The 27172-nt window shown below is 45.3% G+C and overlaps 2 protein-coding genes across 2 annotated transcripts; one reads left to right on the plus strand and one right to left on the minus strand.

The window, feature by feature from the left end:
- Window positions 1-1298: 1298 nt before the first annotated feature.
- Window positions 1299-26511, minus strand: LOC105539306 (chromosome unknown open reading frame, human C20orf78). The gene is given in 5 exon segments (XM_011979521.1): window positions 1299-1899; window positions 1901-1984; window positions 1986-2064; window positions 21649-21731; window positions 26331-26511. Coding segments are annotated over 5 exon segments (666 nt in total). The 5' UTR covers window positions 26364-26511; the 3' UTR covers window positions 1299-1512.
- Window positions 5677-6336, plus strand: SCP2D1 (SCP2 sterol-binding domain containing 1). The gene has a single exon (XM_011979519.1). It carries the CDS (start codon window positions 5760-5762, stop codon window positions 6228-6230), a length of 471 nt encoding a protein of 156 aa, XP_011834909.1. The 5' UTR covers window positions 5677-5759; the 3' UTR covers window positions 6231-6336.
- Window positions 26512-27172: the final 661 nt, after the last annotated feature.

Below are 27172 nucleotides of genomic sequence, written 5' to 3' on the forward strand. Positions count from 1 at the left end.
TAATGTCCTGGGAGCAGTGGCTGATGGAGTGGGTGGATAAGTCCCAGCTCCTTTGTCCCTCATGGGAGTGGGGTTAACTTGTCTTACATGAGTTTCCTAGAGTTTTCCTGCAAGATTAAACTCCAGTGGCCCAGGGTAACTTCTTGAGTACACACCCTCTATTGGCTGGTTTCCCTTCTCCATCTCACTTCTGCATTCCCCCAACTTTATTTCACAAATAAACTACTTTGAATGCATATCTCAGGTTCTCTGTCTGGGGGCAGACAAAAAAGATTCCAGGAAATGATGTAAGTTTCAGACAGGAGGCTGCTGGCTGTTGAGTGTACAGAATGGGGATCCTGACATGCTACCTCACTGTCTTCTTCCCTAAGCAGTTATTATCATCTCTTCTCATAGTTGAATTTTTAAACTTGTATGCATCTTCTCTTGCCCATGTTTTGAGTTTCTGGGAGCAGGGATCATGTATCTGCCCTTCTCTGTATCCCATGCAGGCTCCAGCTCATTATGTTGGGCAGGATTGGTACTTACCAACCCACAATTGAACCATCAATCCTGTGAGTATTTCTGGGACCCAGGCCAGACCCCAGCAATGTTAAAAATGTGGCTGGACTCAGCAGGGGCCAGGGAAGTGGGTGATGGTCCTACTGGAAACCAGATGGCCCACAGAACAAAGATTTTAGCCTTCAGAGGTGTTCATAAAAGTTGATTTCCCATCTTTGTCGAGGCGCAGAAGGTATGATGTCTTCTCCATGTGGAGATCCTGGTTTATGCCTCTGGTCTTTGGGTCTTTGATAGAGACACGTTCAGACCTTCCTCCAGGGACTCATGGTGACAGCCCCATGCTGCCAGGAAGCAGCCTTCCAGCTGATGAGTGAAGAAGAAACCCCACCTCCTGCTTGTTCATGCTTCTCCACACACTGCAGACGGCTCCATGCTCAAGGCAACCGGGGGCTGTGGGCCACATGGCGTTCAGATACTTAGTACTAAAATGTGTTATATTCAGGTGTGTGCATTGGTCCACTCTCAGCAAATGTACACTTAAGATTTGTGCATTGCTTTGTGTGTAAATTTTATATTAAAAACTAAACAAATATTGAACTGTAGTAAATGCTTTTCATGCTCAAGTGTTTGGGGACTACTGATACCTTTAATTTACTTTGAAACATAAAAATAAGATGGAGAGCTTCAAACAAGTGCAATATAATGCAACGATAAGATATTGGTGAATATTTGAGTGTTCACTGTAGAAATCTTTCAACTTTGCAAAAGGTGCCTAAAACTTTCAAGAATAGGATGTTGGAAAAATTGTATTCAATTAAAAAACCACAGAGTGAGTGCATGCTCATTACAAACAAAAGCAGGATACATAAAGTAAAAGGGGAAAGTCCTTTCCTTCTCCCCTCACTGCATCTGACGACCAGGTGCAGGCACCTTGTCTGAGGCCCCAGGGCAAGGGTAAACTTGGTAACATAGATTTGTTCCCATTCAGGGGATGGGGCTGGGTGACACTTCTTAATCCCCTTCCCCCATTCTGTTAGACCCATCTGCCAGCCCGACACCTGTGAGTGAATACAACTGCCCAGGTGCTGGGTTGGCAGGTGGGAGATGGATCTGTAAACTTTCAGAAAGAAAGCCCCCAGGCACATTTTGTTGCCAATGAGGAGGTTGGCAAAAGGGGAAATGACCTTTGATTATTGAAATGTAATGACACCAAAGCTCTCTAAAATGATGGGGTTTCTCCTTGTGGCCTTCCAAGGAGCAAGGGAAGAGGCTGTGGGTACCTGTGGTGGGCATTTGTCGCTGTGTAACACCCTTTTCTTTCCTGTTACCCCAACTCCAATTCTGTCCAAGGGATGGGGAGCCCTGCCCAGGGGTGTGAATCTTGATGGGCATGTGATTCCCATGCCACTTGCCAATGAGACCAGTGGAGGCCTTGGTACCTTTTCTTTCTGGTAAGCGATAGGTCCAAGGAGAGGCCTTTTTTTGTCCCTTTGGCTTAGGATGCTGTCTTGTGAGGATGTGATGGAAAGAGCCATGGCAGCCCAGCAGATGTGAAGTGACAAGCTGGGGACCAAAGGCAACACACTGAGGACGGTAGAATGCAAGAGTGGACACAGCACAGAGATCTTGGCTGACCTCTCCAAGCCACTGAAAAACCCAATATTCAGACCTTGGAGGGCTTGTTATAACTCTGATTGCTGGCATGATGGTTCACTTTATGTGTCAACTTGACTGGGCCATGGGATCCCCAGACCAGGGGTAAAACATTATTTCAGAGAGTGTCCATGGAAGTATTTCTAGAAAGAGGGGACCACATTTGAATTGGTGAACTGAGTAAGGCAGATGGCCCTCCCCAATGTGGGAGGCATCATCCCATCTACTGAGGGTCTTCATAGGATAAAAAGTCAGGGAAGGTGGAACTCACCCTCTCTACAGGCCTGATATGTGGATTTTCTCCTGCCTTTGGACATCTGGGCTCCTGGTCTTCAGGACTTACACCAACCCCCATTGTCCTCCAGTCCAGGCCTTCGGACCTGGAATGAATTACACCCCCTGGCTGTGTCCCTCGTTTGCATGTGGGACTTCTTGACCTCCAAAACCATGTGACCCAGTTCCTATAATAACTCCTTTTATCTCTCTCTCTCTCTATGTCATATTGGTTCTTTTTTCTTTGGAGAATCCTGATGAATACAGCAGGGTCCCATCCCCAGAGTTTTTGATTCAGCAGATCTGGTGTGGGGCCTGAGAATGTGCATTTCCAAAGAATCCCTAGGTGGAGTTGATGCCACTGGCTTGGGGACCCCACTCTGGGACCACTGAATTGAACCATCATTAATTTTTATGGTAGTGGTTGTTACTTGAAGCTAAAAGCAGCCTACTTAATAAAATGGCTTTGCAATTTTTTATTTTTAAATTTTAATTTATTTGTATTTTTTAGGGAACAGATCTCTACGCCTCTCACATTCCTTTAAAGCATTTGAAGAATTCAGAAACGAAAAGCTACAAATCTGCCAGGACCAGATTCTTGGGTCTGAATAGCAACCGAAGGGGAAAGAATCTCAACAAGGCAGAGGAAGATTGTGTCCACTTAGAGGCGGCGTGTTTTCAAGATGCCAATGGTGTGGCAGTCAAGGTAGGAGAAGCAGCCTGCCACGGTGCAGATAACAAGGCAGCGGTACCTGTTGAGAATTTAAATAATAAAACTGACTAGACATTGTGTCTACTTTTATGATTGCTATTGGAGGACAATTCTAAACAATGTCATTGGGGAAGTGCTCCCTCGAGTCCTGGTGTGTTTTGGATTTCTTATGTATGAGCTGTGGAACTGCGTTCCCCTCTGACACACTGTGGCAGGAGAATGAAAGCCCCATTGGGGACCTGCCTGAGTAATTTAGAGGGGACAACGCTGTCCTTGAGGAAAACGAGATATGGGCAGTGGTGGGGCTCAGTTCTCTGTTGGCTGCTTATAGTGAACTTGCTAGGGAACTCTTGCCCTCCTCATTTTAAAATCGCTGTGCTGATGTTGTCCATACCTGGTGACCTCATGGCAAGAACATGGTTTTGGAAGACAGGGCTTTGTTTAACTGCTCAACATTGATAACACCAGCTCATCCATCTTTGCAAATGTACTTTGAAGCCTTTTTCATTCTTCTGCATCATTCCCAGAAAGGACAAAGTTTCCAGCAACTCCATATAATGGAACTTTGCTTACACGTAAGAGCAGTTTGGTGTAGGAAAGATACAGGCTTCAACTTGATGAAGCTCCCTATGGCCAAATCTGAGACAATTTAGCAAGAAAATAAACAATGATAATAATAGATGATGACCCGCAGAATAAACAAATACCCACAAATTCATGCTGAGATAAATAAATGATTGAACAAATAAAGAAACGGGAGAGAAGAGGGTGTTTTCCCTTAGAGCAGAATTCCAGTTATTAAACCTCAAGGGAGTAAGACACATAGAAAACGACTGCTAGGCCTACATCACACTGATTGCTGCAGGGGTGGACCATGGATGGATGCGACAGAAGTGGGCCAGAGGATGATGCAAAACAGGCCATTTGCAAGGTCTCGAGGCTCCTCCCCCAAAGATGTTAATCACAAAGGGAAAAACAGCAACTCCGCAGTACAGAAGCCTGAAGGAGCCGCTTTAGCAAGTGATCAAGGACGACATCGGCAGAAATGGGACGTAACATCATGAACCTCTGCTGTGGCACAGTGGGAAGAGCACAGGTCACCTTTGTGGTATTCTTGTCCCAAAGGCATAACCTCCACCTAACCAGGAGAAAGCATCAGGCAGTCTTCAAAGAAGGGACATTTTGGAGAATAACTGGCCAGTATTCAAGTGTCAAGGTAACGATGGACAAAGACCGAAGAGCCGTCCCAGACTGCAAGGCACTAGGGAGACCTGAAACCAGATGGATATGGCCTCATATGGTCTGTAGATTAGTTAGTAGTCATGAATCAATGTGAATTTCTCAGATTAGATCACTGTATTGTGGTTATAGAAGATGTTAGCTTTTGGGAAAGCTGGGAGCAGGTTAAACAGGTACTATTTTTGCAAACTTTTTATAAGGCTGACATTATTTCAGAATAAAAGGTAAAGAAATAAACAGGTGGACTTTGGAGTCATTCTGCCTCTCTTCAAATCTGGCTACACTACTTGCTAACTGTATGACATTGGGCAAGTTACTTCATTTCTCTCCTCAGTTTCCTTATTTGTAAAATGAGGATAAAAAGAATACCTATCTGGGAGGTCGAGGCAGGTGGATCACTTTAGCCCAGGAGTTTGAGACCAGCCTGGGCAACATGGTGAAACCCCATTTCTACAAAAAGTACAAAAATTAGCGAGGTGTGGTGGTGCTTGCCTGTATTCCCAGCTACTTGGGAGACTGAGGTGGGAGGATCAAATGAGCCCAGAAGGCGGAGGCTGCAGTGAGCAGAGATCACACCACTGTCATGCAGCCTGGGTGACCGAGCGAGACCTTGTCTCAAAAAAAAAAAAAGAAAGTTACCTATCATAGGGGGTTGTAATGAGAGTTAAATGTGTTAATACATGTGCAGTACTTAGAACTCTGCACTTTGGCCCAGCGTAAGGGCTATACTATTATGTGCAGTTATCAGAGGAGACTGGCAGCATCTTCTGATCTTAGGGACATTTACTCTCTCTGTGTGTGTCTCACTGTGCTTCTGGAAAGTTTCTGATGCAGGCCCCTGGGCTGATTCCTTCTCCAATTGATTACTCTGGCCTAAAAGCATTTCCCTTTCTACCAGCAGCCAGATAAAGCCAAATTCAGTGTCAGGATCTGTAGTATTACCTTAACTTAAGTATTACCCACTTAATGGGACTTAAGTATTACCCACTTTTAGAGGAATAAGAATAACTTCTGTCTCACTTAGGGTTTCACCGAGGAGACGTCTGCATTGGAAAGACAGGGTTCATGCCACCAAAGAAGCTTCTGGGGCCAGTTTCCCTTATCCCCATTGCAGGGGGCAGACCTTTTGGGCTTGCAGGACCAACATCCCTGATTGGTTTGGGAGGGGGGTGTGTGTGTGGATCTGCCTCACAATGGCCTGTCTGAGCCCTTATCTGATGTCACACGTTAGCATTTGTTTGGCCAATAAGATGCTAGCACACACACCAGCTTCAGTCTCCACTTGGCCTTACCTTTGACGTCACAATCTGACCTGTGGGTATTAATCTGGTCACAGCTGCTCACGGACCAGATGGCAAGGTCCGGGGACTAGCACAGGAAGATGTGGAAGAGAAGTGGCCATCAACCCAAGATCAAAGCAGAGGATGGACCTCTGGCTGGCCAGTTCGAGGTTCTGGGTTCAGTTCCAGAACCTGCCATGCCACATCCTCTAGAGCTGTCAGAACTCGAGAGCTTCTCGGTGTTTGAGGACATTAGGCTTCACATCAGGGAAGTGGGAGCTCAATTGGTCAAGAAAGTCAATGCCATCTTCCAGCTGGACATCACCAAAGATGGGAAGATCATTCTGCAGTGGACCATTGATCTGAAGAATGGTTCTGGGGACATGTATCCGGGACCTGCCAGGCTCCCAGCAGACACTGTCTTTACAATCCCGGAGCCCGTCTTTATGGAGCTGGTTTTGGGCAAAATGAACCCACAGAAGGCTTTCCTTGCTGGCAAGTTCAAAGTGAGCGGCAAGGTTCTGCTTAGCCAGAAGCTGGAAAGGGTTTTCAAAGACTGGGCTAAATTTTAAGCATGCAAAAATACCAAGGAAGAACCTCTCTTCGATGATAATGTCGAGTGGAAATCATGCTTAATCTGAAGATTAAAGTAAAAAGTATCCAATATTTTTACTCAAATTCTTCCTATTCAAGTTTAATTGATTTTCCTGCAGATGGGTAAATTTTCAGGGAGGGTTCTGAAGCAGTAAAAAGTGTTGCAGTGCATCAATTAGAATCTTTGACTTTTTCTTTCTTTCTTTTTTTTTTTTTTTTTTTAGCTTCATTTATGCCCTTTATGCTCCATTTATGCCAGAGTGAGAGTCACATGTAGAGAAATGGGTGATTATGATCATTGGAATTAAATACTTCAATGATGGTGTTCTTGAGACATTTTCCCCCTTTTAAAAAAAAGTTTAATGTTTTGGGGAAAGAAGTGATAACCATCATTGCGCAGGTGTGCATTCCGCATGGGGTAACTTGATTCCATGAGGAAACTTTACTATGAGATTGCGGGGAGCTAAGCAAATTGAGCACCCCAGGTCTGTGGGTGGAACCCAGGCAACAGAGGGGATGGTGCTCTTGGTGTATTATAACTTCTGATGGTTTCAATTCCAGGAGACTTGAAGGGCTTGGGAGGTGTTCTAGGCCAGTGGTTCTTAACTGGAGCATGCATCAGAATTGCCTGGAAGGTTGGTTAAAGTCTGGATTGATGGGCTCCATCTCAGAGCTTCTACTCAGGAGATCTGGGCTGGAGAGAATGCACATTTTTAACAAGTTCCCAGGTGACGCTGATGGCACCACCCTTAGAGAATTCCAGCTCTGCTTCACTTCATGCCAAAGCCCTCAGTATTGACTCTAACTATTCTATTCTAAGCCAATGAGATGGTGCCATTAGTTAAAGGATCTCCCAGAGCCAGATTCCACAGCCCTCTGTGAGCCATCTCTAAAGTATCCATGCTGTCAGGAGCTTGTGTGTTGAACATTTTACAAAATCAGAGGGCAGCCTGGGAGATTTCCCCTCCGGAAGCTCCCTTCACATGTTGTCTGGGAGAACAGAATGAAGTCCGATGCAGCTGATGCAACTCCTTGTGGGTGAGCGTGTGTGTGTTCTTGGCTCACATGTGGTTTGTGTGTACTTTTAACTTGTGGGCTAAATATACACAGCGCGGACACTCTGAAACCTAGAGGAATGTTTCATCACAACTGCCATGCTCAAACACCTACACAGTGTGGACACTCTGAAACCTGGGTGGAAGTTTCATCACAACTGCCGTGCTCAAATACATGCCTACCAAATGATCCCGCCATTCTGTTCTTGGGTATCTTGTCAAGAGATAAGAAAGCATATGTAAAAGTATAAAATAAACACTCGCATGCATGTGACTGTTCATGGCAGCTGTGTTGGGAGTAGTCCTAAACTGGAAACAAGCCACATGTTCATCAACAGGTGAATGGGTGGACAAATTGTGCGGTGTCATACCATGGAATATTACTTAACCACGAAAAGGAAGAAATGATTGGCGTACACACAAACAACAATGTCGATAAATGACAAAATAATTATGCTGAGTGAAAGAAGCCAGAGAAGACTGAGCACATACCATACGATTCGATTTATATTAAATACTAGAAAATGTAAACTGTAGTGACAGAAAAAAAAAGATTAGTGGTTGCCAAGAGACAAGAGCATGGGGAAATGGGGAAGGATTATGACAAATGTCATGAGGAAACTTGGGGGTAGTGGGTATATTCATTGTCTTAATTGTGGTGATGTTTTCCCAGGTCAAAGCATCATCTTGTGCACTGCATATAAACACATGCAGTTTATTATGTGTCATATAAGCTAATTGCATTGTTTTTAAGAACCTGCCACCCTCCCTTAGAAATAAGGCTTTTGTGTGGCTGTGTTCCTGAAGAGGAAGGATCCTCAACTCTCCCCTTCTCTCAGCAAGATGAGCCCTCTCACCTCGTCTTGGTTTAGTGTTCAGCTCCTGACTGATTTGGATAGTCCTACAGAGGCCTTCCTCCATTTCATATTAGACAAAGGCAGAGTGAGAACTTGTTGCTTACCAAATATCATCCTGTCTGTGGGAAAGGAAGAGACCATTTTTCCTGAGAGTGCTTTACTCCAGGGTTAGACATTGCTAAGGGGATGGGCATGGACTTAGCGCACATCCTGGCTTCTTCTCTCACGTGCGTCATTAAAGGGGTGATCTGCATCTTGTTCCTGTCAGTGCCCCCAGCCTGTGAATGTCTCAGAGGCTTCCAGTGGATTCTGAGCTCTGTTGTGAGCACTCAGCTCCACTGGCCCAGGCCTCTCCCATTCAACCATGTTTGAGTGTCAGACATGGGGCCGGCAGGTGTTTGGGGTGCCATTGTGCCACATTCCTTTTCTCTTCTTCTTTTGTTTTTTGTGACAAAGTCTCGCTCTTGTGCCCCAGGCTGGAGTGCAATGGCATAACCTCTGCTCACTGCAACCTCCATCTACCAAGCTTAAGCAATTCTCCTGCCTCAGCCTCCCTAGTAACTGGGATTACAGGCGCCAGCCATCAAACCCAGCTAATTTTTGTGTTTTTAGTAGAGACGCGGTTTCACCATGTTGGCCAAGCTGGTCTTGAACTCCTGACCTCAGGTGATCCCCCCGTCTCAGCTTCCCAAAATGCTGGGATTACAGGCTTGAGCCGTCGTGCCCGGCCGTGCCACATTCCTTTTTAAGAGAAATGGCTCACCTAAGCCCCTACTACCTGGGAGTCTTGCTCATACCATGTGTTAATCGTAGCCTCTGCTGTTTGGTCCTGAGATGGAGGTTGCTTAGAGGCAGGAGAGTGGGCAGAGGGGTCATGCAGGCTCATGCCTGGGCTGGCATCTGACCTAGGACGTATTCTGACTTGGGACAAAAAAAGTGACCTGAACTAACTCAATTCCTTCCTCAAGAATTTGGAACTGGGAAAGTGAGAGCCTGAGCTACAAGCAAGCAGTGAGAATGGAATCGGAGAGGCTGGGATGCAGGGGGTGAGGAAGGGCTGTGGGGAAGGGCAGCCATGGGGCAGGGGCTGGAGAGATGGAGGTGCAGGAGCCTGGAGTAGGGAGAGAAAGGTGGTCAACCAGTGAGGAGTGGGAAGCCCAGGCCTCAGAAACGTGACCGCAAACCCCTTTCAATCTCAAGAAAATGCTCGATGCTGGATGCCACGGGAAGCTGCTGGAAGGACTCAGATTCTGGAATCAGAAGTGGAATTTTGAGCCCAGCATCACCATTTTACACCTGTCTGACCACTGGTGGGCACGGAACCGCCTCTTGCCCAAGCTTCTTCATCTGTAAATGGGACCAGGAGCCCTCTTGACAGTGGATTGCTGGGGAGCCCTCACTCGGGTGGCCCGACAGAGCCCCTGGCTGGAAGTCGGCTTCCCATGCATGTGAGTCCCTTCTCCACTGGCTGAGAGGAAGGGGCAGGCACTTAGACTGGCTCCCCACCACCTCTAAGGACTTTCCTGCTTTTTCTCCTCTACTTGACTGGTGCCCTGGAAGGTCACATGTGTCTCAAAACACACATCTGTGTTTTGTTTGGTCTATACAAGGTGGACCAACACAGTGTTAGTAAAGTTTGAATTAGGACAATGTATATAAAAAATTGGATTTCTGTATTCTCTTTAAAAATTGGGTCGTTTGGATACACTGAACCTGTATTCCTGCCAGGCAACAGCTGTGGGTGTGGAGCGAGTGGGTTCTCCAGATAGACCCAGGCCCCACTCCTTCCCGCTTGGCCTCCCTGGCTCTGAGGCTGAGAGTTGGTGGCTGCAGTTTCCTTGGGCTGGGCCAGTCTTGCAGGGCCCCTGTGGGTATTTGGGCTCATGACCGTGGCTTCCTACCATACATGGTCTTACTGTTTGCCTGTCAGTGTTCTATGGCTGTGTAACAGATTACCACACATTAAGCGGCTTGAAACAATACCCATTCATTAGCTCGCAGCTTCTGGAAGCCAGAATTCCAGGCAGTCTGGGCTGTAGTCTCAGCTCCCATGGCTGACCTCAAGGTGTTGGCCACTCTGGGCTCTTCTCTGGGGGCTTGAGGGGAGAATCTTCTCCAAGCTCATTCAGGTTGTAGCAGAATTTACCTTCCTGTGGTGATAGGACTGTTTGCTATCAGCCGAGAATGCTCTCAGCAACTTGAGACTGGCCACATGGCTCCTCCATCCACAAAGCCAGCAACGGTGTGTTGAGCCTTTCTCAGGCTTTGAATCTCTTTGAATTCTTCTGTCTTCATCTTCTGCCTCTTCATGAAAGGACTCATGTGATTATACTGGGCCACTCAGGTAATTCACGGTAAGCTCCCTATTTTAACGTGAATGAATTAATAACCTTAATTATGTCTGCAAAATTCCTTCTGCCATGTAAGGTAATGCTGTGGAGTGAATGTGTCACCCCAGATTCATATGCCAAAGCCTTGAACCCCAATGTGATGGTATTTGGAGGTGGCGCCTTTGGGAAGTAATATGGGTTAGATGAAGTCACAAAAGTGATTCCCCCATGACAAGATTAGCGTCTGTATTAGTCTGTTGTCACATTGCTATATGAAACACCTGAGACTGGGTAATTTATAAAGAAAGAGGTTTAATTGGCTCATGGTTCTGCAGGCTGTCTAGGAAGCATGATGCTGGCATCTGCTCCGCTTCTGAGGAGGTCTCAGGAAACTTACAATCATGGCAGAAGGTAAAGGGGGAGTAGCACTTCACATGGCCAAAGAAGGAGCAAGACTTGGGCAGGGGAGGTTTTACACACTTTAAAACAACCAGATCTTGTGAGATCCCCATCAAAAGAACAGCACCAAGGGGATGGCACTAAGCCATTCATGAAGGAGCCACTCCCATGACCCAATCACCTCCCACCTGTCCCCACCTCCAACACTGGGGATTCCAGTTTGACATGAGATTTGGTGAGGACACAGAACCAAACCATATCAGTGTTTTTATAAGAGGAAGAGACCAGAGCGCTCGTTCTCTCTCTCTCCTCTCTCTCTCCATCCCCTGTCCGCTTTCTTACTCTCTCTGCCATATGAGGATGTAGCAAGTAGGTGGCCATCTGTACGCCAGGAAGAGGGCCTTCACCAGACTGGCACCCTGATCTTGGACTTGCCAGCTTCCTATGATGAGAAATAAAAGTCTGTTGTTTAAGCCGCCTGTCTATGATACTTTGTGATAGAGCCCACACTAAGACAAATAATGTATTCATGGGTGTGATATCTCATCCTAGCCACAGTCCTGAAGACTGAGGTGTAGGATTTTCTTGGAGGCCACAATCCTACCAACTCCCCCGCCTCCACCATCTACATTCCATGCGTGTCCTCAAGGTTGTCCTCCAGGAAACTGCCTTGATTGAGCTGTTGTCTTTCTCTCCCACAATTTGTGTTCTGCCTTTGTATGGGTGTGGTTTTTTCCCAGCTCAGTGTTCTGCCTTTGTATGGGTGTGGTTCTGTTTGGGCCACACAAATGCCCTGGCTTGTCTAAGACATTCCCAGTTTGCCCTGCAGTCTTGATGCTCAGTTAGTGGAATCTCCTTCTTCAGATGAGGCGCAGTTTGGATGACAGGTGACATGGCTCCCTCTGACCTCTCAAGACCTGTGAGTCTTGAGGGCAGAGATCAGTCAGGACCCTTGCCTGTTGCCTGCTTTCACTTTGCTTCGTTCTCTCAATCCCTGGCACCTACACTAGATTCTCAAAATGTTTGTTGAATGAATAGACAAAAGCCTGAAATTAGAAAAAATGCACGTGGAAAAAAAATCAAAATAATAGAAAAGAGTATACAGAGAAAAATCAGTTCTTTATACTTCTCCTGACTGCTTTCCCCAATTTTCTTCCCCAAAGACACATACAGCTACCAGCTTCTTGTGTTTTCTTGCAGATATGTGCACACAAGCATCACTGTACATGTTGTACATGCCCTACCTCCATTTGTGGTTTTTTATCTTTTCACAGGGATGGAAGCCAACCCCAGATATGATTCTCCACCTTGTGTTTTGAACATAGATCTCTCCTTCAAGTAATGCCCTCCTGAAGAGTAAGAGGTTGACTTGACTTGCCCAACTGAAACTTTTCTCACATTTGGCCATGCTCTGTAGGAAAAATCTCACAAGGGGCAACTTTACAATTGAAGGATGCGACATGAACCCCTCTTCCTTGGAGGCAGGATTTATTCTTCCTCATTGTGTGAGCAAGCAGTCCTGCCAGTCTTCAGTATTCCAGGAGCCAGGAGCTAAGCTGGGATACTGACGGGACAGGAGAAGGTGGGGGTCGGAGTGCCTGAGCCCATCGCTTCTTCTGACTCTCCTGTCCTTGCAGGCTTCTATCTGACCATGGCCCGGCAGAGAGTGCTATGATGTGAGGGGCCCCAGACCGTAACAGGCATGAGATTCTTTCCCTCTGGGACACTAAGAGTTGCCTGATCTAGAACAGAGTCCTAGCTCTAAATTGGGACTCAACAGAGAGAACTACAAAATTAGTTCTTTCTGCCACCATCAGAAATTGGGATAGGAGAGTGGAAGGCTCACAGTGGGGTCCTAGGTCTCCTAACAAGAATCTTGAGTTTATCTACAACCAGGAATATTCCATTCATTGCTTGAAGGAGACAGAAAACCTACTCTGATGAAGGATTTGTATCACTTTTCTGTTAGAGGTTAAGGAAACTCTTTTCTGGGAAACTGTCACCCCCCGAGCCCCCGCCGGTTTTATGTAGGTGTTAATAAAACCCATAAAACCGACACTTACCTGTCTTTCTGTTTCTCTGCCAAAGGATGGGAGGAGGGAAATCAGGCCCAGGTGATGACCATGGACACCTGGTGCTGAAGTGAAGGGCTCCTTCCAGGGACAGCTCAGAGGTGAGAGTGTGTCAGCTTATATGCTGGACATCCCTGGAAAGTAGCCCTTCATTCTCTGTTTGCAACCTGCTTCACACCTTCCAAGGGACCTGCATCGCTCAGTCAGTGGGTAGTACATGGGAAGCTCTCACTGAGCACAAGACCTGGGCACTGTAAGAACCTAATGCCATCTAGAATTGAAATGTTATCATTTCATTGGTTGAACAGTTCATTCATTTAGCTGTTGATTGTGCATCTTCTATGTGCCAGGCTCTGTGCTAAGCATTGGGATGCAATGGTGAATGGAGCCTTTCCCTCCACCCAAGGAGATGACCACTGGAAGATAATCCTGACAGCAGGAATCTGAGGTTCAGAGATTAAAGGCACGTCTAGGCAAGGCTACTAGAAGGGGTTACTGGCAGAGGTTGGGCTAAAAGAGCTCTCCCAGAGATCCCACCTCTTTTGTCTCTGAACAGGGTTTGATGCACACTGTGCCCTAGGAAGGATGGAGCAAATGGCTCACAGCCACTGTGGGAGTCTCAGTGAGGTGAGCCTGGCTGCATGGAGACCAGACTGAGATTCTGGATCATAGGGCAACTCTTAGGGACCTCACGATTTTGCAGGTGATTTTTTCCATTCTCCAAACAAGAAACAGGGAAGTAGGACTGTCTCAGCTCCCATGGGTGGATCTGTTCACGTGTGTTTTGGCACAAGAACTAGGACAGCACCACCAAAGACGGCAAGGTTTTTATTCAGGTTTTAAGTTAGGGAAGATCTTGGATTTTTAGTCACGAATTGCTAGTTTCATCTGTTCACTGACTGACTGAGCAATTAATCTATTTGTCTAAAAAATATTTTTTGAGCACTGATGATGTTTTAGGAGTGAAGTACTTTTGGCAGGGCTGATAGTAAGCTGGGATATATGAGGCCAGGATTGGTTCTGATTGGTCAAACACCATTCCGGTTTTTCAGTGACCCATTCTGATGGATTTTTTTCCTTTGCCATATGGTTATGAAACATTTTGGAAATCACTCCTGGTTTGAGGAGCTGGTGGCAAGCAAGCTGAGGTTTCTCTTCTCCTGCAGCTTGTCTTTCCAGATGAGGGTTGTGGGTGGGTTGTGGGGAAACAAGCAATAGACAGCAAACAAATAACCAGAGAAGACACTTGAGAAAGGAAGAGAATGTGGCTAAAGGGACCTGGGTGGCCAGGGAAGGCCTCTCTGAGAAGGGGCTTCCTGAACCTCACAGTCTAGTGGCAGGCCCTGGGGCAAATATGCAACTGCCAGCTGTGGATTTGTGAGGTGATTCCAGGAAATACCCCTTGGGGAGTGGGGCAGTGGGACAGGGAGGGAAAGGAAGGTGATACAGGGCATATTATTGAGCATGTCATTGTTGAGGGGCTCAACCCCACAGAGCAGTTCAGGGAGACAGGGCAGAACACCACTCAGTGTTATCCAGCCCAAGGAAAGAGGGAGTTGCAGAATTTTTAAACTAAATCCCATCAGTGTTTGGTTGAGTGCTTGTGATGGTAAATACTGAGTGTCAACTTGATTGGATTGAGGGATACAAAGTATTAATCCTGTAAATTTCTGGACACATACACTCTCCCAAGACTAAACCAGGAAGAAGTTGAATCCCTGAATAGACTAATAATAGGCTCTGAAATTGAGGCAATAATTAATAGCCTACCCCAAAAAAAGTCCAGGACCAGACGGATTCACAGCTGAATTCTACCAGAGGTACAAGGAGGGGCTGGTACCATTCCTTCTGAAACTATTCCAATCAATAGAAAAAGAGGGAATCCTCCCTAACTCATTTTATGAGGCCAACATCATCCTGATACCAAAACCTGGCAGAGACACAACAACAAAAAAGAGAATTTTAGATCAATATTCCTGATGAACATCAATGCAAAAATCCTCAATAAAATACTGGCAAACTGAATCCAGCAGCAAATCAAAAAGCTTATCCACCATGATAAAGTTGGCTTCATCCCTGGGATGCAAGGCTGGTTCAACATACGCAAATCAATAAACATAATCCAGCATATAAACAGAACCAAAGACAAAATGCACATGATTATCTCAATAGATGCAGAAAAGGCCTTTGACAAAATTCAACAGCCCTTCATGCTAAAAACTCTCAATAAATTTGGTATTGATGGAACATATCTCAAAATAATAAGAGCTATTTATGACAAACCCACAGCCAATATCATACTGAATGGGCAAAAACTGGAAGCATTCCCTTTGAAAACTTATGCAGCCAACAGACACATGAAAAGGCACAAGACAGGGATGCCCTCTCTCACCACTCCTATTTAACATAGTGTTGGAAGTTCTGGCCAGGGCAATCAGGCAGAAGAAAGAAATAAAAGGTATTCAGTTAGGGAAAGAGGAAGTCAAATTGTCCCTGTTTGCAGATGACATGATTGTATATTCAGAAAACCCCATCGTCTCAGCTCAAAATCTCCTGAAGCTGATAAGCAGCTCCAGCAAAGTCTCAGGATATAAAATCAATGTGCAAAAATCACAAGCATTCTTATACACCAATAACAGACAGAGAGACAAACAATGAGTGAACTCCCATTCACAATTGCTTCAAAGAGAATAAAATATCTAGGAATCCAATTTACAAGGGATGTGAAGGACCTCTTCAAAGGACCTTTGTGAGAACTACAAACCACTGCTCAATGAAATAAAAGAGGACACAAACAAATGGAAGAACATTCCATGCTCATGGATAGGAAGAATCAATAACGTGAAAATGGCCATACTGCCCAAGGTAATTTATAGATTCAACACTATCCCCATTAAACTACCAATGACTTTCTTCACAGAACTGGAAAAAACTACTTTAAAGTTCATATGGAACCAAAAAAGAACCTGCATTGCCAAGACAATCCTAAGCAAAAAGAACAAAGCTGGAGGCATCACACTACCTGACTTCAAACTATACTACAAGGCTACAGTAGCCAAAACATCATGATACTGGTACCAAAACAGAGATATAGACCAATGGAACAGAACAGAGCCCTCAGAAATAATATCACAGATCTACAACCATCTGATCTTTGACAAACCTGACAAAAACAAGAAATGGGGAAAGGATTCCCTATTTAATAGATGGTGCTGGGGAAACTGGCTAGCCACAGGTAGAAAGCTGAAACTGGATCCCTTCCTTATACCTTATACAAAAATTAATTCAAGGTGGATTAGAGACTCAAATGTTAGATCTAAAACCATAAAAACCGTAGAAGGAAACCTAAGCAATACCACTCAGGACATAGGCATGGGCAAGGACTTCATGTCTAAAACACCAAAAGCAATGGCAACAAAAGCCAAAATTGACAAATGGGATCTAATTAAACTAAAGAGCTTCTGCACAGCAAAAGAAACTACCATCAGAGTGAACAGGCAACCTACAGAATGGGAGAAAATTTTTGCAATCTACTCATCTGACAAAGGGCTAATATTCAGAACCTACAAAGAACTCAAACAAATTTACAAGAAAAAAACAACCCCATCCAAAAGTGGTCGAAGGATATGAACAGACACTTCTCAAAAGAAGACATTTATGCAGCCAACAGACACGTGAAAAAATGCTCAGCATCACTGGCCATCAGAGTAATGCAAATCAAAACCACAATGAGATACCATCTCACACCAGTTAGAATGGCGATCATTAAAAAGTCAGGAAACAACAGGTGCTGGAGAGGATGTGGGGAAATAGGAACACTTTTACACTGTTGGTGAGACTGTAAACTAGTTCAACCATCATGGAAGACAGTGTGGCAATTCCTTGAGGACCTAGAACTAGAAATACCACTTGACCCAGCCATCCCATTACTGGGTATATACCCAAAGGATTATAAATCATGCTGCTATAAAGACACATGCACATGTATGTTTATTGTGACACTATTCACAATAGCAAAGACTTGGAACCAACCCAAATGTCCATCAATGACAGAATGGATTAAGAAAATGTGGCACATATACACCATGGAATACTATGCAACCGTATAAAAGGATGAGTTCATGTCATTTGTAGGGACATGGATGCAGCTGGAAACCATCATTCTCAGCAAACTATTGCAAGAACAGAAAACCAAACACCAGATGTTCTCATTCATAGTTGGGAACTGAACAATGAGAACACTTGGACACAGGAAGGGGAACATCACACACTGGGGCCTGTTGTAGGGTGGGGGGAGAGGGGAGGGATAGCATGAGGAGATATACCTAATGTAAATGACAAGTTAATGGGTGCAGCACACCAACATGGCACATGTATACATATGTAACAAACCTGCACGTTGTGCACATGTACCCTAGAACTTAAAGTATGTATACAAAAAAATTAATCCTGGGTGTGTCTGTGAGGGTGTTGCTAAAAGAGATTAACATTTGAGTCAGTGGGCTGGGGAAGGCAGATCCACTCTTAATCTGGTGAGCAAAATCTAATCAGCTTCCAGCAAATATAAAGGAGACAGAAAAACATGAAAAGGCAAGACGGGCCTAGCCTCCCAGCCTACATCTTTCTCCCGTGTTGGATGCTTCCTGCCCTCAAACATCTTACTCCAAGTTCTTCAGTTTTGGGACTCTGACTGGCTCTCCTTGCTTTGCAGCTTGTGGGACCTTGTAATCAGGTAAGTTAATACTTAGTAAACTCCTAAAGATATATAGTTTTGTCCCTCTAAGAGAACTCTCACTAATACAGGGCTGCTCCTGGGACAGGGGTTTTTGATTCCCTGGCTTCTTTGGTTTGCCTCTCATGCAAGCAGAGTGGGGTCTGGGCATTTGAGAGAAAACTCTCCAGCAGTTGGAAGTCAGGTGCAGCAGACTCTGTTGATGAGGTCCAGAGAAGGATCAGAGCAAGTGCTGAGTACTGGCGACCTCCAGCAGCGCTTGCATTTGAAGGGGCACCAGGACACGGCAGTTAGAACTCGAACTCTGGAAGTAGACTGCTTGGGGCTGGATCTTGCCCCATTGGGTAAGTTGCTTTTATTTACTTTATTGTTTTATTTATTTTTATTTTATTTTGAGATGGAGTCTTGCTCTGTCACCCAGGCTGGAGTGCAGTGGCACGATCTCGACTCACTGCCACCTCCACCTCCCGGGTTCAAACGATTCTCCTGCCTCAGCCTTCTAAAGAACTACAGGTGTGCACCACCACATCCAGCTAATTTTTGTATTTTTAGTAGAGACTGGGTTTTGCCATGTTGGCCAGGGTGGTCCCGAACTCCTGACCTCAGGTGAGCCACCCACCTCGCCTCCCAAAGTGCTGGGATTACAGGTGTGAGACACCGCACCCGACCTATTTACTTATTTTTAAATGCATTTTTTAAATTGAAGAATAACATCATAGGAAGAAGTCTACACATTCTAAGTGTGCAGCTCACAAACTTCCCCAAATGGAACACACCCGTGTAACCAACACAACATCTGGTTCATGAAATAGGGTGTGACTGGCGCCCCAGGAATCCTCACTCACACGCCGTTCTAGTTACTATTGCCTCCAGGATAACCACTATTTTGACTCTAACGCCATAGACTTTAGTTTTGCCTACTTTTGTGCTTTACATAAATGGGACCGTGCAGTGCACACTCCGCTGTGTCTGGAGCCTTCCACTCAGAATTCAGTGTCTGAGATTCATCCACACTGTTGTGCACAGTTACTATTCGTTTGTTTTATTGCTGAGCAGTGTTCCATTGTATTTGATTGTTTCCAGTTTAGGGTGATTTTAAACAGTGTTGCTGTGAGCCCTCTTGTATACCTGTGGGAACAGAAGTCTCATTTTGTCACTTAATATTAGTTAGTGTCTTATCCAAGTTTGCAGTGGCAGCTACAGTGTGGTGTCTTGCACATAGCTGGTGCTCTATAAATGTTTGTGGCATGAATCAAGAGGCAGGGCAAGTCCAGAGGTAGATAAACAACCCTTGCTGGGATCTGGCCTCTGGTTCACTGGTTCACCTGCTCTATGATCCTGGACTTTGGGCCCCACTTGCCGGGTTTCAGAGGGAAACTGACAGCCACAGGGTAGAGGAGACAAAAACGAAGTCTCCCAGGTGTGCCGTTAACAAGCACAGCGCTTAACCATGTTGGGAACTATCCCCAAATGACAGCTGAGAATCCTCACTGACTTTTCTTTGAAGGAAAAAAAAAAAATTCTTTCAGACCTGTAACTAGGCTAATCACAAGAAACATCTGTGACCTCCTAAAAATATCTGCTTGGTACCATTTTGTAGAGCATAATATTTATACAGCCCAGCAGTGTAATTAAATTGATGTTTAGTTAACTCTGGGAAACAGCTGAAGGCTCCCAAAGCCCAGAATGAGATCTGGAACGGGCTGGAAAGGGGCCCTGGGAGGTGTTCCCGCAGGCTCTTGGTGGGGTATCCTGGAGTGGCCACAGAGATGGGGGGACATGAGAAACTGAAGAACATGCTGTGTTGAGGGACTGCATGGCTTCCTCAGGGGCAGTTGGATTATAGTTGTTTCTATGCTTCTGTCCAGCAGCCTCTGGAACGTCATTTCCTGCTGAGGAAAGGTTTTCCCTTAAAGGGCTAATCAGAAAGTGGCCTGTCTCAAAGCGCCTTTGCTGTTGTTTTGTAGCCTGAGGAGATGAAGTGGGACGAAGGTGAGTTTTTCTGGAGGGTTTCATGCTTGTTCCTGGAGAACTGCTCGTATTGGCGGGGATCTCAGCTGGCAGGAAGTAGAGCCCGTGCTTTCTCTTTCTCCTCATCAATAAAGAAAGGAGCAAAGCTGAAGCAAGTTTTTTCTTTTTTGGAAAAAAAAAATTCAACTTTTATTTTAGATTCAGATGTGCAGGTTTGTTACCTGGGCATATTGCGTGATGCTGAGGCTGTGGATGACTGATCCCGTCCCCAGGGACTAAGCATAGATTTTAGGCAAAGGGGCTCCATAGCTTTTCAGCTAGGCAAGTTTCTCACTGGAGCCCCCCGAGGCCTGCAAAGCAGGACTGGAGCCTACTGCGGGCAGGGCCTGGTGTGGGGTCTCCTCTGAAGTCTTGAGATGACACAAAAACATCAGGCCTTTACAGGGGTGCCTCCAGAGTGCGGGTACGGGTGGGATTCAGAAGGGTCTTCGGGGAGCTTGAGAAGTCTGGAGTTGGGAAGGCAGTCCAGGGACAGTACCTCCTGCTTTGGCCATCCCCTTTTTGTGGAATTCTGCTCTTTGCATGAGGAAAAGGGAAAACACATTGATGTTTTGAGCCCATAAGCATTCCTTTATTCATTCATTCTGTGATAATTACCAAGCAACTACTACCTAATGTACCTTCTTGGCCCTGTGCTGAGAGTAAGGGATGAAAGACTGAGCAAAATGGACACCTCCTGATATGGTTTGGCTGTGTCCCCACCCAAATCTCATCTTGAATTGTAGTTCCCATAATCCCCACGTGTGGTGGGAGAGACCTCGTGAGAGGTAACCGAATCATGGGGATGGGTTCCCCCATGCTATCTTCATGATAGTGAGTAAGTTCTCGTGAGATCTGATGGTTTTATAAGGGGCTTCCCCCTTCACTTGGCTCTCATTCTTCTCCTTCATGCTGCCATGTGAAGAAGGACGTGTTTGCTGTCCCTTCTGCCATTGTTTTGTTTCCTGAGGCCTTGCCAGCCCTGTGGAACTGAGTCAATTAAACCTCTTTCCTTTTTAAACTACTGAGTCCCAGGTAGTACTTTCTAGCAGCGTGAAAATGGATTAATACACCTCCCATCCTCAGGGAACTCCCAGTGTAGTGCCTAGCTACACACACAGTGAGGGCTCAGGAGGGAAAGCTGAGGGACTCTTCATAGACTTGTAGGGGCTTAGGACAGACTTCCTGAGGAACAAGATCAGAGGAATGAGTGAGAGGTCCCTGAGATAGGGCAGAGATGAGACCATTCCAGGCAGAGGAAACAGCATGTGCAAATGCCCTGTGGCTCACAGAGCATGATAAGTTCCAGGAACAGAACAAGACCAGTGAAGATGGAGAAAGGGGGTCAGTGGCAGAAGGCTGGAGACTGGGGTCAGGCTTTGTAGACTGAAGCCAGAACTCTGGTGGTCATCCTTACATGTTCTGAGACCTGGAACCACCTGCTATGGGGTGGACTCCATGCTGGCCCTATTTTATTCTGGAAAAGAAGGTTGGGTGGAAAATGGCACTCTTAAGGCTGGAGTTGCCAGAAAGATTTAGGGTTTCTCCCCATCTTGAAATGTGTAACCCCAGACTCCTCCAAACCCTGATGGTGACCATCAAGATGGAGGTGGCTCCATGACATCAATGAAGGGACAGTGAACAAGGACCTAGAAACAAATCCTGATCATGGAATTGAGGGCTTCATCTCAGTGTCTGTCCAAGCCACAGCCTAATAGGTCCTTAAACAGACTCAAAGGGAGAAACGGCCCAGGGAAGAAGGAAAGCCACCATTTGTATTTCCCAGTGGCGCCACCTTTTATTCCAAGTCTAAAGTTATCCCAAGGCCACACATATGTGGGTAGGGGATGGTGTGCTTGGGTGGGCTTGTGGTGTTGTGCCATGGGAAGCGGTTTGGAGGATAAGAGAATGTGGTGCCCAGATCCACAATGCCATCCTTACCTCTCCAAAGGGTTCTTGGGGTACCCCTCCCCAATGTAGGGATGACTCCAGAAGGTCTCTGTTTCCCTTGGATATTTATAATCCTAAAAACAGATCAGTATTTAAAAGTTAACGAAGAAAAGGAAAGTTAGCTCAGTGACAACAATAAAAAGGCGCTCAGGGCTTAACATGTATTATCTTATTTCTTGTCACTACTACTTCTGAAATTAGCTCTATTTCCATGGGGAGGGTGAAAACCTGCTGAGGTTTTGGCCTTAGAAAGGTGGTGGTGCTTCCCCCTACTTCCAACCCATGTAATTAAAAACTTAAAAAGTAAAACTATGCTAAACCATAAATCAAGTGCAAGATAGATGAATCAAGTTCTGGGTGTTTCTCCACAATGACTAGTTTGATGTGTATTTTTCAACATTATTATACATAACTGTGGTTATTTTTATGTAAATTCGAATTACGTGATTCTGAAATAGTTTAATATAAAATAAAAATAAAGTCTCACTTTACAACCCAAATATGAAATAGAATACCAAGAGATTAAAGGGAGTTGGGAATCTCATCATTTCAAAAGCATTAAGATAGACTGGTCTGTGAGCTTTGCTGAAACTTGTCCAAGATGGGGCTGTTCTCAGCCGGTAAAAGGGAAACCCACCATGCTTTGTGTCGTTACTATGGAAAGGTTGGCCTGGACTTAATTGAGCTGGGATTTACATGAGGTATTCAGGAAAGTATCTCTCTAATAAATATAACTGCCATATAGCAAATTATGCTGGAAAAAAATCCCTTGGTGCCTTTGAATTATGTGTGGACACAGTAGGTACTTTCTCTGCCTCCTGGGTCACTTAGGGGAAGAGAAGTTAAGTGACTTGCATAACAGCACAAGGTCATCGTGGAGCTGAGGTTTGGAAATGGGTCTGCTTGGTTCCAGGTGTCTTGTTGAGAGAGGTTTAGTGTTCCTGCCCTCCTCTTTAAATTACTTTTTAAAAAAAAAAAAAAGAAGAAAAAAATCAAAGAGCTAGACAGGGCTTTGAAACTCATTTAATCCAGGGCATGCATTTTAGAGATGAATGAACTGAAATCCAGAGAAGAAAAACTGAATGACGCAAAGCCATGGTTGCTGTGCTTTGGTTGGCTTCACCAGTTTTCCAGGGAAGCTCTTGAAAGAGGCCTGAGCTCTACTTTAAGCTGGTTCTTAGCCTCGCTGTGTGGTCACCAGGAGACGACTTGCCCTCTCTTGGTTCAAACCCCGCCTCTCAGGGAAGCAGGTAGGTTGGATGAGGTGTCCTCTCACATTCCTTCAAGCTTAAAAGCTCTCTATGTCTGATTCCAGCCTCTTCTCATTGATTACTTCCCATTGTCTCTTGGGGATAAAATTGGGGTGGTGGTAAGGGGAGGCCCCATAAGAAATGGGGTGGAATTAATGAGCCAAGAATGTAGAGGCAATAATTTTTCCAAGGAAAATTTAGTAAAGAGAAAATAAAATTTCTTTCCTTTTTATTTTAAAGAAATAGCTGGTATCAGAGTTCAAGATGACTGACCAGTGTACGATGAATTTCCATTTTTCTTTATTACAAAGAATCATTCAGAGATGCTCTCCCATTTTCATACCCACACAACACATAAAGCTCAATACACACTTGCACACACCTGCACATCAAACATGCCCTGGGAATGAAGCATCACAATGAGCTGAATGAATGAGTTGTTCAAGGCAGACAGCCCTGGGCAGGGCTTGGTTATAGCTTTGGTGGGAGTCTCTTTGGAGAAGTCCATTTGGTGGAGTGCATAGGCACAGAACCTTGAAAAACTTTCTGAGATGTCACTGACCAGTTTGGCCGGTATCTAAAATTGTCTCCTGTTTATATTTTCTTCATCTTGAAGAACTCTGTGACATACGATTAGTTATAAGGTTTCTCATATCTCCCAATATTTTCTCTGAAGTTGGATTCCAATGTCTTTTTTTGAGTGGCGGTGTCCAAATTACTTAGAGCCACAAAAACACTGAGTCACAAGCTATCTCAAAACTCTGCAACTTAACTGATGTATACTCATGGACCTGCGGTATGACTGAGGATCTGCTAATTCAGGCTGGCTGGGCCCTGCCCCTCCAGTCTCCCATCTCCTTTCCCTCCCTGCTATGGTTTGAATGTATCCCCCAAATTTCATGTGTTGGATACTCAATCCCCAATGTGGCAGTATTGAGAGGTGGGGCCTTTAAGAGGTGATTGGGGCTCTTCTCTTTACAAATAGATGAGCTCATTCATAGGTTGATGAATTGATGAATTGATGGGTTATTATAGAAGTGGAACTGGTGGCTTTAAAAGCAGAGGAAGAGAGGCCTGAGCTAGCATGCTCAGCTCCCTCACCACGTAATGTCCTGTACGGTCTCGAGACTCTTCAGAGAGTCCCCACTGGCAAGAAGGATTTCACCAGACGTGACCCCTGACTTCCCAGCCTCCAGACCTGTAAGACATAAATTTCACTTCTTATAAATTACCCTGTTTCAGATATTCTGTTATAAGCAACAGAAAATGAACTGAGACACTCCCCTTCAGACCAGTGGCATGGTCCAGGCACATTTTCCCCATGGTGATGGCAGAGGGGAAACACATCACTGGGCTAACATCCCACAGGCCAGAGCAAGTGACATGGCCAAACTCAGAAGTAGGAAATACGGCATTAAAGTGCACATCAGAAGTGAAGGAAGACAGTGGAAATGTGAAGACAGTCATCGTGGTCAATATCCTCTGTGACAAACTTATCAGTTGTGGTGGTTTTAAACATTTGCAAATTCTTTGTTACTCCTCCCGTCAAGAGGTGGGATCCAGGTCCCCTCCTTCTGAGCTGGGGTGGGCCATTTTGGCCGCCTCGATGAACACAATGTGGCAGAAGTGACACTGCATGACTTTCTAGGCTTCTGCTGGTTTCTTGCAGACTTCTGCCCCTTGTGAGAAGTTCTGATACCCCGAGGTCCCCATGTGGGGAGACCAGACAGAGATGCTCGGGGATGCCTGGACTCCCAGCGAGGAATCTCTGGAGAGGGCCACAGACACTGCATGTCTCTGGAAACACATGGGAGTCCCTGAGCAAGAACTGCCCAGTGGAACCCAGTTAATCCCCAGATCCATGAGCAAATCATTGTTCCGGTTTTATGCCACTGTTTTGGGGTGCCTCATTATGCAATATTAGATAACTGGAAAATCAAGGCTACAATTTCTAGCAAGGAATGGTGCATAGGGGTGAACTGTAGCTCCCCTGTTTGCCACCCAGTTGTAACCTTGGATAAGTGCTCTGATGTCCCTGAATCTCAGCTTTTTCATCTGTAAAAATGGGGATCGTGTTCCCTGCCTCCTATGATTGCTGCCAGATTAAACACCCAGCACAGGGCCTGGATGGAGGCAGGTGCTCAGTCAGTATTGATGGAGTAAATAACTGCTTACTGCTCAGTGGGGCTCATAGGGTGAATTCTGGCTGGGTAGAGCTTGCAGGCCACAAAATGGGCAGATGGAATGACTGAAACAGTGCTGTGGTTCAGCCCAGGCTACAAATTATGACCGTTAGAGGCTGTTGAGTGTGTGTGAGTATGTGTGTGTGTGTGCACGCTTTCAAATCTTCCTTTAATAAGGAAGTGGAGACCTTTTGCTTTTTTTTTTTTTGAGATGGAGTCTCTCTCTGTTGCCCAGGCTGGAGTGCAGTGGCGCCATCTTGGCTCACTGCCACTTCCGCCTCCCAGGTTCAAGCAATTCTCCTGCCTCAGCCTCCCGAGTTGGGATTATAGGCAAAAATTACACACCTGGGTAATTTTTGTATTTTGAGTGGAGATGGCCAGGCTTGTCTTGAGCTCCTGGCCTCAGGTGATCCACCTGCCTTGGCCTCCCAAAGTGCTGGAATTACAGGTATGAGCCACCACACCTAACCCCCTTTTGCAGTCTTGATGGATGTGTGTGAAACCCGTTTGCTGGAGCTCTCAGGGGAACACGTTTTTATGTGCGGATCCCTATTTCATGAAGTTGCAGGGACATAGAATATGTAATTTGTTTGGGGCATTGCTTTGAGCAGGCTGATAAAAGTGGAAGCTAAAAAATTAATGTAGTCTCCTCCTTCAGATCCTGTAGCCAGCCTGTTCGGGTTTCTTCCCCATCTCTGCAACCCAAACGGAAGGATCTTCCTTTTTTTGCCTCATATGATCCACAGGAAAGTATCTTCCTTTTAACAAACTTCTTGACAGCACCCATACTGCAGAAGGTGCATGCATCCTGTGTTCATTTTGATGAAGTTTCGTAAACTACAGGCACCCGTATTTTCATAAACCAACTTCCAGATCCAGAAACAGAATCCCTTCCAGCACCCCAGATGTCCCTTCTCCCCTTTCTCATCAATACTTAGTCCCCAAACCCAGGGAAACCACAATTCGACTTAAAAATAACATCCTTTAGTTTCCCCAGTTTTTGTTCTTCCTGTAAACAAAATCATGCACTCTGATTTTGTGTCGGGATTCTTCGGCTCCACGCTGTCTCTGTAACACTCATGCATTTCTTGCACATATTTTGGCTCATTCATCTTCTTAGTTGTATCATATTTTATTTTATGACTATACCATAATTTATTTATCTGTTCTTCTGTTGATGGGTAGTTTCCAGATTTGTGTCCCATCTTCCTATCTCCCCAGCATGAGGCTTATCTCTTACCTCCCCAGCATGTGGCTTAAATACCTGGAACATTTGCTTGGAACATGAAGGAAGGAAGGCAGATTCTTTATAAATTCAAATCCATCTTGTCCGGTTGCCCACATTGTGCTGAGTGTCCTCACTGGCTGCTCCAGCCTCCCACCCACATGGCTAGACTTCAAGGAGTGGAGGGTGAGAACCCACTCCCTTGTCTGTTCCAATGACCAGTGCCCGAAATCCCACCTTGGGAGGGCCCTTCCTTTCCCACTGTTAAAATACAACACCCCCTCCACCCGGAAGGCATGTTCTCCAAAGTGAGCCTTCTAGGTCACTTGTCCCCAAAAAGAAGAAAAGAACAAGACTTCCTGAGAACTGATCTAGACCAGGAATGCAGCAGCGCTTGATGTCTGAGGGAAGCGGTTTTTCATTCAAGAGGGAAGGAAGAGGAACGTGCCCCAAAGCGAGGTGGGGACTTTGACTACAAACTCAGTGGGGCTCAGCATTCTGCCTGTCTCTGGCTCATTTTCCTGGGCACTGCGATTGAAGCAGGAGATTAGACTGGGGGCCTTTAACTCAACCTAATCCCAAATGCACCTTTATTTTATGTCTCACTAAGGAAGAACTAACATTGCAATGGAAAACTACAGCATCCTGCTTTCTTTAGAATTTTATTTTTAACTTATTTGAATGGGCTTTACATTTAATTAGGTAAAAATTTTTATAATATAGTACTTGGGTGAATATAAAAAGAAAAATATGAGCAAAATAAAATTGGTTAATATAGTCTAAATTTCTTAACATTGACCTGGTTTTTCTGATTCACTTTTGACTCCCAAATTGTTGTTGCCTGTGGTCTCCTCACT

This window comes from Mandrillus leucophaeus, unplaced genomic scaffold (genome assembly GCF_000951045.1).
Source record: "Mandrillus leucophaeus isolate KB7577 unplaced genomic scaffold, Mleu.le_1.0 Scaffold202, whole genome shotgun sequence".
NCBI classification, from domain to species: domain Eukaryota; kingdom Metazoa; phylum Chordata; class Mammalia; order Primates; family Cercopithecidae; genus Mandrillus; species Mandrillus leucophaeus.